A 12,859-nucleotide genomic window follows, 5' to 3' on the forward strand; every position below is an offset into this window, starting at 1 on the left:
TTTGACACAAGGGACATAAAACACATTATTGTAGTTTAAATATTTAAGATCAGGATTAATTTGTGAATCGGTTCGACTGAGTTCCTTAAAAAGATTCAGTTTGGACGAATCGATTCGTTCTCGAGTGTGGAAGTAAAATTTTGGCGCCAGTGGAGTTTGCCTGCAGAGTGGAGTGTAGCAATGAAGTAAATACTAGGTTAAAACATTAACATTTCTCCTTTAAACCGGAGAAATGCCTCGGTGATAGACGTTAGATTGAGACCTTTATTGATTATAGAGTTCAAATTTGTTGCTGTATGTCTCTGGTAAGCTGTAAATTGTTTTAGTAGCTGTACTTTCCCTTGAAACTCCTGTTTTACTTTTACGTTTTTCTTTTTACCTAACAGTTAGTTGTTATGTACAACTAGGTACTTAGATATATGACGTAAGATAGCACAGTCTCCAAGGAAAATGCTGTATTTAAACCACTCTCATTGCTTTTATTTACGTCTTTGTACAGGAACTGATAAAATATCAGTTGAATTTTCCCTGTCTGTACGATGTCCGTGCTTTTCATAGGAGTTTAAAACGTTATAAGGTTAAAATCTGGCAAACCAAAGTGTTTTAGGCTTACTGTTTTTGTTGATGTGGCCTTACGTTTGTGTGTAGTATGGACACGGTTAAGTCCTCCCCTCCCTCCTGGGAAAGTAGGTTAACTATAGCCGCATTATAGGTTTGACAGTGAGACAGTTGCATAACCTTCAGGTCTTCGACTTTCTCACTGCTTTGGTTTTACCACACACTGGTGTCCAAGGATGAGGATGACTATGGCACACTGTATAGTTCATAATATATCTGTCTTTTAATCATACACTTGGAAATAGTAAAACTGACCATTGTTTTCACTTTGTCTAATTTAATTTTTTAACTATTTTGTAAAATCTTATTCTATAAAGACAGAGGCAGTTTCATTCTTGTAAGACGCTTGGCAGTGTATGGACTTATTCATGATGAATTGTGAGTTGCTGGCCACTTGCAGTGCCCTCGGCTACTTGGAGGGTGAAACCTACCACAAAGAACCAGACTGTCTCGGTGAGTTGAATTTAAGGAAATATTTAAGTGCTGCAAATTTAATTGAATTGTTTTCTTTCACCGAAGCAGCAGGCCAAGGAGACCATCACATCCACTTTCTTGAGTGCTCAGTGTAGGATGCCAAACTTGCCATTAAATTGTTGTCTTTCCATATGCAGATTACCTGCCACCACTTAAAAATGAATATTGTGAGACTGGAAAGACTTATATATATATATCAGCTTTTACTAGAAGGCTCAGACGCACAATTTATGGTGTGCTACTTTGTGACCAATCAAACTGATCTTCAAGATGATACGTGACCTCTGTAGCATGGTGCAGATGTCCAACACAAAACTCTCAAACGTATACTGTGGAGTGTATTTTGACTGCAAGGTGTGTGACCCTTTCAGAGAGTGTAAAAGACTTGATCCGATACCTGAGACATGAAGACGACACGAGGGACATCAGACAACAGCTGGGAGCTGGACAGATTCTTCAGAATGACCTCTTACCCATCATAACTCAGCATGGACAGGACAAACCTCTCTTTGACGCATGTATCAGGTCTGTTTGGAGAGAGTATTTGCTGTTTACATCTTTGACAAATCGCAGTTGTGCACCCGTGCTTGGGGAGTGGTATTGGGAAATGCGACATCAAATTGCATAGGGCTGTTAGCTTATACATTTGAATATAACCTGCTTATATACATTTTTTTTGAAAATGATTTTCAGGCTCATGGTCAACCTGACCCAGCCAGCACTTCTCTGTTTTGGAAAAATCCCAGATGACCCAGCTTTCCGCCATCATTTTCTCCAGATTGTGTCCTATCTGCAGGCGTATAAAGAGGTGAGCAGTGAACAGTCTCAGCACACAGTGTCTGTAATATTCATTCATTTTCATTCATTATCTGTAAGTGCTTATCCAGTTCAGGGTCGCGGTGGGTCCAGAGCCTACCTGGAATCATTTGGCATAAGGCAGGAATACACCCTGAATGGGGCGCCAGTCCTTCACAGGGCGACATAGACACACACACATTCGCTCACACACTCGGACACTTTTTGAGTCGTCAATCCACCTACCAACGTGTGTTTTTGGACTGTGGGAGGAAACCCATGCAGACACAGGGAGAACACACCAACTCCTCACAGACAGTCACCCGGAGGAAACCCATGTGGACACAGGGAGAACACACCAACTCCTCACAGACAGTCACCCGGAGGAAACCCATGTGGACACAGGGAGAACACACCAACTCCTCACAGACAGTCACCCGGAGGAAACCCACGCGGACACAGGAAGAACACACCAACTCCTCACAGACAGTCACCCGGAGGAAACCCACGCGGACACAGGGAGAACACACCACACTCCTCACAGACAGTCACCCGGAGCGGGAATCAAACCCACAACCTCCAGGCCCCTGGAGCTGTGTGACTGCAACACTACCTGCTGCGCCACCGTGCTGCCCAAGACAAAGTGGCCCGTACGGGGCTCGAACCCCATTATTAGCACCACGCTCTAACCAACTGAGCTAACCGGCCGTTGTCTGTAATATATCAGAGGTAAATAACACGCATGTTTTTATTTTTCTAGGCTTTTGCCTGTGAGAAAGTGTTTACAGTGTTGAGTGAGACTCTTTACAACCTCCTGCAACTGGTGAGTGCCATGGAATACATGATTAAATACATCTGATAACTACATTTTGGAGACTGTATCTTTACTCAGTTTTTAGTCTTGCAGCCATTACCAGGCTGATCAGAATGGTATAGTCTTTTAATTTAAAAATACTTCACAGGTATGCATTTATATTTGAGTATACTGTTGTACATCATGCCTGCATGTTTTTCCTTTAAGGATTGGGAGCAGAGGCAGGAGGAGGATAACCTTCTGATCGAGAGAATCCTGTTGCTGGTCAGAAACGTGCTGCATGTCCCTGCGGACCCCTATGAGGAAAAGGTTAGACTTAACCGACTATTTAGAAATTTCCAGATCTTTACCTCCTCTTCCTTTTTTATCGTGGCCTTCGTAAATCAATAACAACGTACCGTCTAGGTTCATACCTGTGTATGTTGTGCATCAGGGTGATTACTAATTTCTGTTTCATGTTTTATTTACGTTTAAAGAATGTGGACGATGATGCGAGCGTTCATGATAAGCTGCTGTGGGCCATCCACATGAGTGGGATGGATGACCTGCTGAAGTTCCTGGCGAGCGCTCAGAGTGAGCAGCAGTGGAGCATGCATGTGTTGGAGGTCATCTCACTCATGTTCAGAGATCAGGTCTGTGTACAGGTTTAAAGTAGTCGATTGTTCCTCTCATATTCACAACAATAGCAATCTGAAAATGTAGTCCTGCACACGGCAGTTTGAAGCCAGTGAGTAATGCTTTAGGCCTTCTGTGTCATAACTGCACTGCGAGGTTAAATAAGTGTTTATTGCCACACACCAAACGTCTCTCAGTTGATTGACTTCATTTGGAGTAAAGTGAACGTTGCTTCTACTAAATATTTTGCCGTAATTATTCTTTAAAGCGCCATTATGAGGTTCCCTATCACTGTTGTTGATTTTATTGGGAGATTTTATGTTTTAAATTAGACTCTGTAAGTTGCACTGTGTCCTCTCTATGACCTTTTTTTTCTCTCTGTAGTCTCCTGAGCTGCTGGTGAGTGCTGGACAGTCCCGCTCCGTGCAGGAGAAACGGAAAGATACTGATGAACTGGAGGCTCTCAGACAAAAAGAACTGGCAGAGAAACGAAGCAGAGTCTTGCAGAGAGGAACCAGGTGTGTGTGTGTGTGTGTGTGTGTGTGTGTGTGTGTGTGTGTGTGTGTGTGGGTGTGTGGGTGTGTGGGTGTGTGGGTGTGTGGGTGTGTGGGTGTGTGGGTGTGTGGGTGTGTGGGTGTGTGGGTGTGTGTTGCAGGCATAAAAAGGAACATAATAAACTGAATAAACAAAAGTTCATAGTGTGAGTTTTTTGAGGTCAAGCTGAAATCAAGAGGGAACACTTTAACTGTTGTTGGGTCATGTACGGAGTCATATTAAATACAAAGTACATTAAAATGTATTGTAATTTTCTTTCTGTAAAGTGTTTTATGTCATTTTTTAGACAAGAACTTGCAGGATTTTTTAAAATATACTAACCCATAGTATCACTGTTTTTAAACGCCTTCCAATGAAGTATGTCAATGTTAAGGATGTAATTTCCTTTCTCTTTTCCAGTTTGTAATACATTTAAGGCTTGTGAGTTTGTGTGATAAATCATACACTGAGCAGACAGCCACTGAATCACTCTTTGGATTCTTTGTGGGGGGTTTTTTGTGCCTGACCACAAGGGGGAGCATTTTGAACGATTTAGATTTTTCTACCAATGATAACTTTTTACTAAATTCTGAATTATTCTCTTGCTCTTTTTCTCGAGCAGACACTCTCGGTTTCGAGGCTCGTATGTCGTCCAGGGATTGAAGTCCATCGGTGAAAATGATGTGATTTTTCACCAAGGCCTCCATAATGTGAGTTAATTTAAATGACTCTCAGTCATACTCCTCCTTTTTACTGTTTTAAAGCTGTTTTTTTTCTCACAAATTGAACATCTGTAGTTTAAATAAGGGACATGTTATTTCTCAGTTTATTTCTGAAATTTCTATTCCTAACTGTAGGGTCTTTTTGTCTTTGTTTTTAGTTTAAGAACTACTCTCATGATGCTGGGAAGGCTGTGAGGCGAGTGCCGAAGCGGAAGCAGATGGCAAAGGACTCTGAGTCTCGCCGGCGCTCAGTTCTGAACGTGCGACTGTTCCTGAGAGAGTTCTGCGTCGACTTCCTTGAAAACTGCTACAACCGCCTCATGTACCTCGTCAAGGTCAGAAACACTGCAAGAGTCTACACACACTTTTGATTTAGGGTTGTTTTTAGCACTGGCATGGAATGGCAACTATTGTTGCGCTGTTCACACAATTATTTACTCTGAAAGGAACCGACATAAGGCTTGAAAATGTCTCTTACTTTTACTCGTTTTCCTTTTTTGCTCCCGTTTTATACATTTTAGGAGTCTCTGATCCGTGAGCATGCGCAGCAGCACGATGAGACGTATTACATGTGGGCTCTGAGCTTCTTCATGGCCTTTAACAGAGGAAACGGCTGCAAACCCGATCTAGTCTCCGAAACCCTCTCAGTCCGCACCTTCCACTTCATTGAGAAGAACGTCACAAACTACTATGAGATGATGCTCACTGACAAAAAGGAGGCCACATCTTGGTCTCGCAGGTCTTTACAAATGCTGCAACTTAAAGAAATCTACAACATAAACCAGTCTATTAAACGGCATTGTAGTTACTTAAATATATTATTTTCTTTTCTCCAAATCTCTCAGGATGCATTTGGCCTTAAAAGCCTATCAGGAGCTGCTGCTGACTGTGAATGAAATGGATCGGTCGAAGGATGAAAACATTCGTCAGAGTGCCAGCGTTATCAAGAGTGAGAAACGTCATCATATTTGAACGTGGTGCCGATTTAATTAAATACATTAGTTCTGTTTTAGTCTTAAACCTTCCACAAACCCCCAACATGTTCCAGAAGCTCTGTACGTGAAAAACTGGCATGATATAAGGTTCACGTGATTAAATCTCTCTTGAATAATGTAAACAGTTTGGATTTGACCAAGTTGTGAACAGACTAAGGCTAAACTCTGAGGGGTTTCTCTTGCAGGTAATATCTTCTACTTGATGGAGTACAGGGAGATTTTCCTCACTCTCCTGCGAAAGTTTGACGAGCGAATGCAGCCTCGTTCGTTTCTGCGTGACCTGGTGGAGTCCACTCACCTGTTCCTGCGGATGCTGGAGCGATTCTGTAAGGGACGCAAGCATCTCCTTGTTCAGGTGAGACCGGCGTGGAGTTTAGAGGGAAATTAATGGGAATAATCGGCAAAGTCGGATATTAGTTTTGGTTGTTTTTCAGCAAGTGAACACTAATATATAACCTGTAGTAATTTTAATTAGTTTAATTCTTTTAAATGACCAGGAATACCTTCTGTTTTCCTCACCTTTTAGAAGAAGAAAGTAAAACGGTCAAAGGGGAGAAAGCAGCTCAGCTCTCAGCTGGAGAACACACCTGAAATTATGGAAGAGACTTGGAAAATTGTGTCAGAAGAACTTACAGCTATCGGCTTTCAGGTTACTCATGAAACTCTGAATATGTCTCTTTTCTCCTAATGTTGTGTGTGCTGTTAAGGTAAATCTAGTGTTGGGTTTGGAACAGCTGCGTATGCTTTAATTTTTTAAATTGAAAATCCCATACATTTTAGAAATGCAGCTTAGACCCTGAAACACACTGATATGGTCCTGACACAGACTACAAAACGATGACACGACTTGTAAAGTCTGTTCTTGTTTGGTGCAGTTGTCTGAGGTTCTGACTGAGAGCGCTGTGCCATTTGATGCAGCTTCTGAGATTCCTGTCACAGAACAGAGGACTGAAGCCATGATTCGAATTCAGGACGCACTGCTCGCTCGAACAGGACCTGAGGCACTGGGTTTACTGCGAGCTGCACGGTGTGTATAATATAGCACTGCACAGATTACTAGGTATTTTTCTGGAAGAAACCTCCTTTCGATGCAAAAGAAGGCATTCTGATAAGTAGAAGATAAATATAACCAATGGTTTCAAAGGATAAACTGCAGTAAGATCCATGATTCTTTTCATGGCCAGTGTACATCACATCTTTTACTATTATTTCTGATATATTTGCTGTCTCTCACCCTCTCTGACTGACCTGTTAAAATTTCCCTGCATCATTCTCAGTGAGGTGTGGCCAGAAGGAGATGTCTTTGGTTCGGTTGAGGTGCAGCCGGAAGAAGAGCTGGAGCTTCTGAAGCAGATCCTCTTCGCTGAGCTTCCCAGTAAGAGAACCATTTAAAACTCATTTCTGAAGAAGCAAGACTTATCAGGGCTTTACTCTGGATATTATCTTGGATGTATGCAGTTGCATGCGGATATAAAATGAATCTTTAAACGTTAATTCACTGAGAAGTTTCCGTAAGGACCTTGTTACCTGTAAAACGTAACTTTCCTCTGATTTTCTAGGACCTGCTCCAACAGAGGGTGCTGTGGATGAGGATGAGGAAGGACCAGAGCTGGAAGAGGAGGAAGAGTTGGAATCTGTGCGTGTGTCCGAAACTGAGTTCAACTTCTTGGACTTCATTAAGAGGTCAGTGCAGGATTACATAAAGCAGTCATTACCTCTCTAATGTCATGTACCAAGCTTCTGAACAGCAGAATGTGACATGCCAGACTTTCTTTCCGTCCCAGGTTTGCGAACCCGAACATTATTCGTCCGTACCTGCTCCTGCTGCGCTCGTACGCCTCAAACACACCGCACACAAACCACTGCATTGTGAAGATGCTGCACCGTGTGGCTGTGGACCTGAAGATGGACGCTCTGCTTTTCCAACTTTCCGTCTTCTACTTCTTCAATAAGATCCTTTCGGACCCAGCAGCTGCTGCCTACAAAGTACCGCAATAAAACACACTCCATTAATGAATAAACCTCTGCTGTGGAAATAAGTGAACACATCTGCAGAGAACACATTCTCTAGGGGAACTGTTTAAATGTCATTTTCTTCACTGTGCTTTTAAAAAGTATAATATGTTTTCATCTTTCTTATCAGGAGCTGGTCACCTTTTCCAAGTTTGTTGTGAGCAGGTTCTTTACTCTCGCTGCACACAACGAGAAGGCTTTTGTTGAGCTACTTTTCTGGAAGAACGTTGGTGCTGTGAGGGAGATGACTGAAGGCTACAGCAAAGATGGGTGTGTGAGAGAGTCAGTGTGTTAATCTAGTGATTTCCTTGTGATGCAGAACATACACACGTTTATGAGTAACATCACACCTGTAGTGTGCAGTAATACACAAGAGATCTCATCCAGGCATTAAAAAAAGCAGTGTGGGATGTAGTTCTGATGGATAGGGATGTGTCGAGTAAAAACAATTCCACACCACTCTGCTCAAACTAGTGCCCAAACAAAACAGCAGTTTGGGGCTCTGTAGTTGGATGAGATATGGTTACACTCCAATGATAGTGATTCCTGACTTAATTACCATAGTCAAATGTAGGTCTGAATGCTAGATCAGTTGAGAACCACTTCACTACGCCACTGTTTTCAACTGAATTCAAGAAGTGCATATGCTTTTTTTTTTAGAAATTTCCCTCTGTTTTTTCAGGGAGGGCGCTAAGAAAAAAGTGCCATGGACTCCTGAAGAAGAGGAGGAGCTCCGACAGTTGTATGAAGAGCACTTAAACTCTGGAGGTGAGTTTCATTCTGTTTTATATGTTTAAAAAAAATAATAATAATAAGATGGCTATTCATCAGTCTGTTTTATGTCTCAGTTCCTGACATTGTCGAGACTCTGCTCCCGCTGCTTACAAACACAAACCGCACAAGACGGCAGGTTGTGGCTCAGATGGTGTCTATGGGTTTGGTGGACAGTGTTAAAGACCTGAAGAAGGAGAGGTAAACAGAGAATATTGTTTTGTCATCAACATAACTTGAAAATTACTTAAAAAGGTGGAAAAAATGTTTATTGTATACCATTACATTTGTTAATGAAACCTGTGTTAAGGGTCTTTGCGCTAACTAAGTATGTGTAAATATGATATACAATTATATAATAAACCAATGATAAATCTTGCTCCTTATAAACCATGATTCATTTTGTCCTCATCCTTTTCTCCATTCCTGAAGGAAAGGGACCCGCATTGTGCTGTGGACAGAAGATCAGGAACATGAGCTTCAGATGCTATTTGAGGAGTACAAAGACTCTGATGGTAAGAAAGCATATCAGTAAAGTAAAGTGGTGAATGTAAATGTGTGAGACCGTATTTAATTCAAGGCCAAAGCTGTGTGATGACCTGCAGTTTAAAAATGTGGACTGTATTCAAAGATGGCGAGACTTTATAACTTCTGTAGACAGCAGGGAATTTGAATTGTGTTTAATATAAAATATAGACACTGAACATTTCACTTTACATCTCTGCTTATTTCCCATAGACATCCTGGGGAACATTTTAAAGCATCTGACTGCTAAACGTTCAAGGGCACGCGTGGTAGACAAGATCCTCAGCTTAGGCCTGGTGTCTGATCGCAGAGAGCTGTACAAGAAGCGACGGCGCATTGCTCCTGGGAAAAGCGTAGGAATGGTACACAGGACAACTCTAAATGATTCTGTAGTTATTGTGTAAGTGTAGTTACTTTAAATTACCTCAGGCTTTCTTCTAAATCTTGATTTAATTGTTTTCCGACAGAGCGAAGAGGACTTTTTTGCCGACCTGAGCAGAGGTCCAGGACAGGATTCCATGGAGCAGGACGAAGAAGAGGATGAAGACTTGGAAGACAGTGGAGATGATTATGAAAAAGAGAAAAAGGAACAGGTCAGAGCTGTTCAGAAAGAGAAAGGCAGGAAACGTGGATCTGCTGTGGATAAGAATGTCAGCGTTGGAGCTTTGGCTCAGAATTTACGGCGAGAAGGTGGGTGGTGGAAAATGGGAGAAATGAACCTGTTTAACTGGAATATGTTAGTCTCCTTTATTCTGTTGGTGATATTTATTCACTCACCGGGGATCTCACTGTATTGACAGGCATGTCAGGGCCAGTCTTGTGGCTGCAAAACTGCCTGAACAGAGCAGCAGATGATCGTGAAGAAGATGGTGAGTCTAGTCAAAGATTATACCCCTGGAACACACTAGAATGTTTATAATTGAAGTGTTTTATATAAGCACTAAACACACTGGGCACCAATTATATAGAGGCTCTAAGGCAATTGGGTGGAGGTAGTATCAATAAAATTGTTACAGTATGAAAGCACAGTATTACATGTATAATTGATCATAACATCCTAATATGAATTCTATTTTCATTCATTCATTCTTTCATTCATTCTTTCATTCATTCATTATCTGTAACCCTTATCCCGTTCAGGGTCGCGGTGGGTCCAAAGCCTACCTGGAATAATTGGGCACAAGGCGGGAATACACCCTGGATGGGGCGCCAGTCCTTCACAGGGCAACACAGACACACACACATTCACTCACACCCACGCAGACACGGGGAGAACACACCACACTCTTCACAGACAGTCACCCGGAGGAAACCCACACAGACACAGGGAGAACACACCACACTCAGAGCGGGAATCGAACCCACAACCTCCAGGCCCCTGGAGCTGTGTGACTGCGACACTACCTGCTGCGCCACCGTGCCGCCCTGAATTCTTTATTAATAATATTAATATCGTATTACTGTTATTGTTTATTTGCTCAGGTGTCTCTCATCCTGTGGCGCTGGTGCCTCTGACGGAGGATAATGAGGATGCCATGGAGAACAGAAACTTCCAAAGACTTCTTCACAAAGTTGGCATTCGGGCCCCAGCAGACGAACAGGTAAATAAACATTTTTATTTTTTTAAGCTTTTATTTTTTAAAACAAAATACAGTGTGCAAGGCTATTAATAGGGAGTAATTTACAGAAATAATGAAGTAATGGAACAGATTAAACACACTTGAGTGATTAATGCACGTTTCTAAGTACTACACTGAAAAGAACGAACTCCTACTCTGATAAAACTTAAGCCGTTTATTGGACCACACTGATGTCTGGTGATTCACCACAGAAAAATATTTGTACTTTTATTTATTTATTTATTTATTTAGATATAAGACAATATCATTATTTTATGTTTAGCTATTTCCAAATATGTAATATTTATCTCTTTATTTCTTTTTAATTCCCAGGAGTCTTTCTGGAGAATTCCTGCCACAATGAGCATATATCAACTGCGGGCCATGGCAGCATCTCTGGACACTGCAGAAGAGAGTGAGGTTGGAGGAGAAGAGCAGAGAGAAACAGAAACATCTGAAATAGAGTCAGAAAACCTCCGATCAGAACCGGACGGTGAAGAATCTGACAGACAGGAGCTCAGAGCTGAGGCGCTCAGGGCCCTGCTGCTCGCTCGCCAGAGGAAACACTCAGCAGAGCACAGCAAGTGTAAGACTCCTTTATTATTATCTCTGTGTGTACTGCCATTACTTTTTAATTGTTGGATATAATCTATAGTATGTTGCATTAAATTGTGGCATATTCTGTTTCTCGATACTTCAGTTGAGGAGCTGGGTTCTGAGAGTGAAGCACAAAGGTCAGTTCTTCTTAAGAGACATACTTCAAGAGTTTTTCTGATTATTTAAGGAAAGGACAGGTCACCAGAATAAATGGTTAATGGATCTTACACTTGCACATTGTTTTGACCTGAAGTCTGATATCTTACTATGCTGCCACTTTGATTGTAACACTGTAATTATACATGTATTGAATATTCCTAGCTTTCAGTAGATCTTAAATTCTGCTCACTGTTTGTTTCTCAGTGTTGATGTTGGAAGTAAAACCTCTGTGAAAAGGAGTCGTATGCTGGATAGTGATGATGAGAGAGGTACAGTGCAATATTTAAACATTCAATGCATCTTGAGTTCATCACTTGCTGTAGAATCTCTAACATTATGATCCCATGTTATGTGGATAGTTCCTTCCTTGCACATTATCTACAGATAGACTACTGTTTATCTCCAAACACACACAATATGTTTTTAAAATTTTCCATTCCAGATGAGGATGCCCCTTCCAGAATGAACGCAAATGCCGATGCAGGTGAAGTTTCAGATGAAGAGGCTCAGTCTGCTCCAGCGAAACGCAGACGGCAGCGGGTTCTGAGTGATGAAGAGGATGAAGAAGACTAGGATTTATAGAATTTGAAATGATTAAAGTAGTTATTACAAGTGATCTCATCCAGGCCTTTAAACCTCAGCTATGCTCTATAAACTGCTTCTTCAGATGTTTTTCAGTAATAGCAATGGCCAATAGTGGTTCAGAGGATCCCAGCTGTTATGTACTACAGCCCTGTTTAAAATAAACATGTGAGAAGAAGAGGTTGTTACACATTTTACAAGCACCACAGTTCATACATTCATTCATTCATTCATTCATTATCTGTAACCTTTATCCAGTTCAGGGTCACGGTGGGTTCAGAGCCTACCTGGAATCATTGGGCACAAGGCGGGAATACACCCTGGAGGGGGCGCCAGATCTCACAGGGCAACACAGACACACACACATTCACTCACACACTCGCACCTACAGACACTTTTGAGTTGCCAGTCCACCCACCAACATGTGTTTTTTTTTTTTTTTTTTTTTTTTTTTTTGACTCTGGGAGGAAACCGGCACACCCGGAGGAAACCCATGCGGACACAGGGTGAACACACAATACTCCTCACAGAGAGTCACCTGGAGGAAACCCCACGCAGACACAGAGAGAACACACCAAACTCCTCATGGACAGTTACCCGGAGCGGGACTCGAACCCACAACCTCCAGGTCCTACCTGCTGCGCCACCATGCCGCCCACAGTTCACACATTCATTCTGAATTATGAAAGTTAATTTTTGTACTTCGTTGTTCATGTGCATATTTCACCTGTGCTCAAGCAAAAATACAATTTTAAATCATCTGTTTTCTTGCAGAATGGATGAAGTATTTTGTATTCTATTTTACAGACTGTTCTGTCACAGCAGCAAGGAGTTTTGCTTAAGCTTCTGTATGTTAAATAAAGTTTAATAAAATAAAGCCATGTTTGAAATTCATGTTTGTTGAGCAATAACTAGAGATTTCATTAGTATTTTACAGTAGAATTAAACTGTCCAATGATAAACAACAACAAATCCCACTATATGCTGTTTAATCTAAATACACTGCTTCCTTTCTACACTCATTGA

At 41.6% G+C, this 12,859-nt stretch overlaps 1 protein-coding gene across 1 annotated transcript; it reads left to right on the plus strand.

The window, feature by feature from the left end:
- The first annotated feature begins 145 nt into the window (after positions 1–145).
- Positions 146–12,696, plus strand: timeless (timeless circadian clock). Its single transcript, XM_066671159.1, has 30 exons — positions 146–305; positions 936–1,071; positions 1,464–1,617; positions 1,786–1,900; positions 2,648–2,710; positions 2,909–3,010; positions 3,178–3,333; positions 3,701–3,834; positions 4,473–4,560; positions 4,731–4,907; positions 5,094–5,311; positions 5,418–5,521; positions 5,753–5,922; positions 6,094–6,216; positions 6,443–6,594; positions 6,845–6,942; positions 7,127–7,250; positions 7,352–7,553; positions 7,711–7,850; positions 8,263–8,348; positions 8,429–8,552; positions 8,784–8,866; positions 9,090–9,238; positions 9,344–9,566; positions 9,677–9,745; positions 10,359–10,477; positions 10,829–11,081; positions 11,196–11,229; positions 11,456–11,520; positions 11,694–12,696. The coding sequence occupies exons 2-30, from the start codon at positions 975–977 to the stop codon at positions 11,822–11,824; spliced, it is 3,753 nt and encodes a 1,250-aa protein (XP_066527256.1). The 5' UTR covers positions 146–305; positions 936–974; the 3' UTR covers positions 11,825–12,696.
- Positions 12,697–12,859: the final 163 nt, after the last annotated feature.

The sequence above is a fragment of the Hoplias malabaricus genome, chromosome 5, assembly GCF_029633855.1.
Source record: "Hoplias malabaricus isolate fHopMal1 chromosome 5, fHopMal1.hap1, whole genome shotgun sequence".
Taxonomy (NCBI): Eukaryota; Metazoa; Chordata; class Actinopteri; order Characiformes; family Erythrinidae; genus Hoplias; species Hoplias malabaricus.

What these genes read in the sequence shown, in the direction of transcription:
- timeless (XM_066671159.1), top strand. Translation starts at nt 975, where the DNA reads ATGGACTTATTCATGATGAATTGTGAGTTGCTGGCCACTTGCAGTGCC. An exon ending in TTTACAACCTCCTGCAACTG is followed by an intron (nt 2,711 to 2,908) that starts GTGAGTGCCATG and finishes TTTTCCTTTAAG; the next exon opens with GATTGGGAGCAGAGGCAGGA. An exon ending in TCAGAATTTACGGCGAGAAG is followed by an intron (nt 9,567 to 9,676) that starts GTGGGTGGTGGA and finishes CTGTATTGACAG; the next exon opens with GCATGTCAGGGCCAGTCTTG.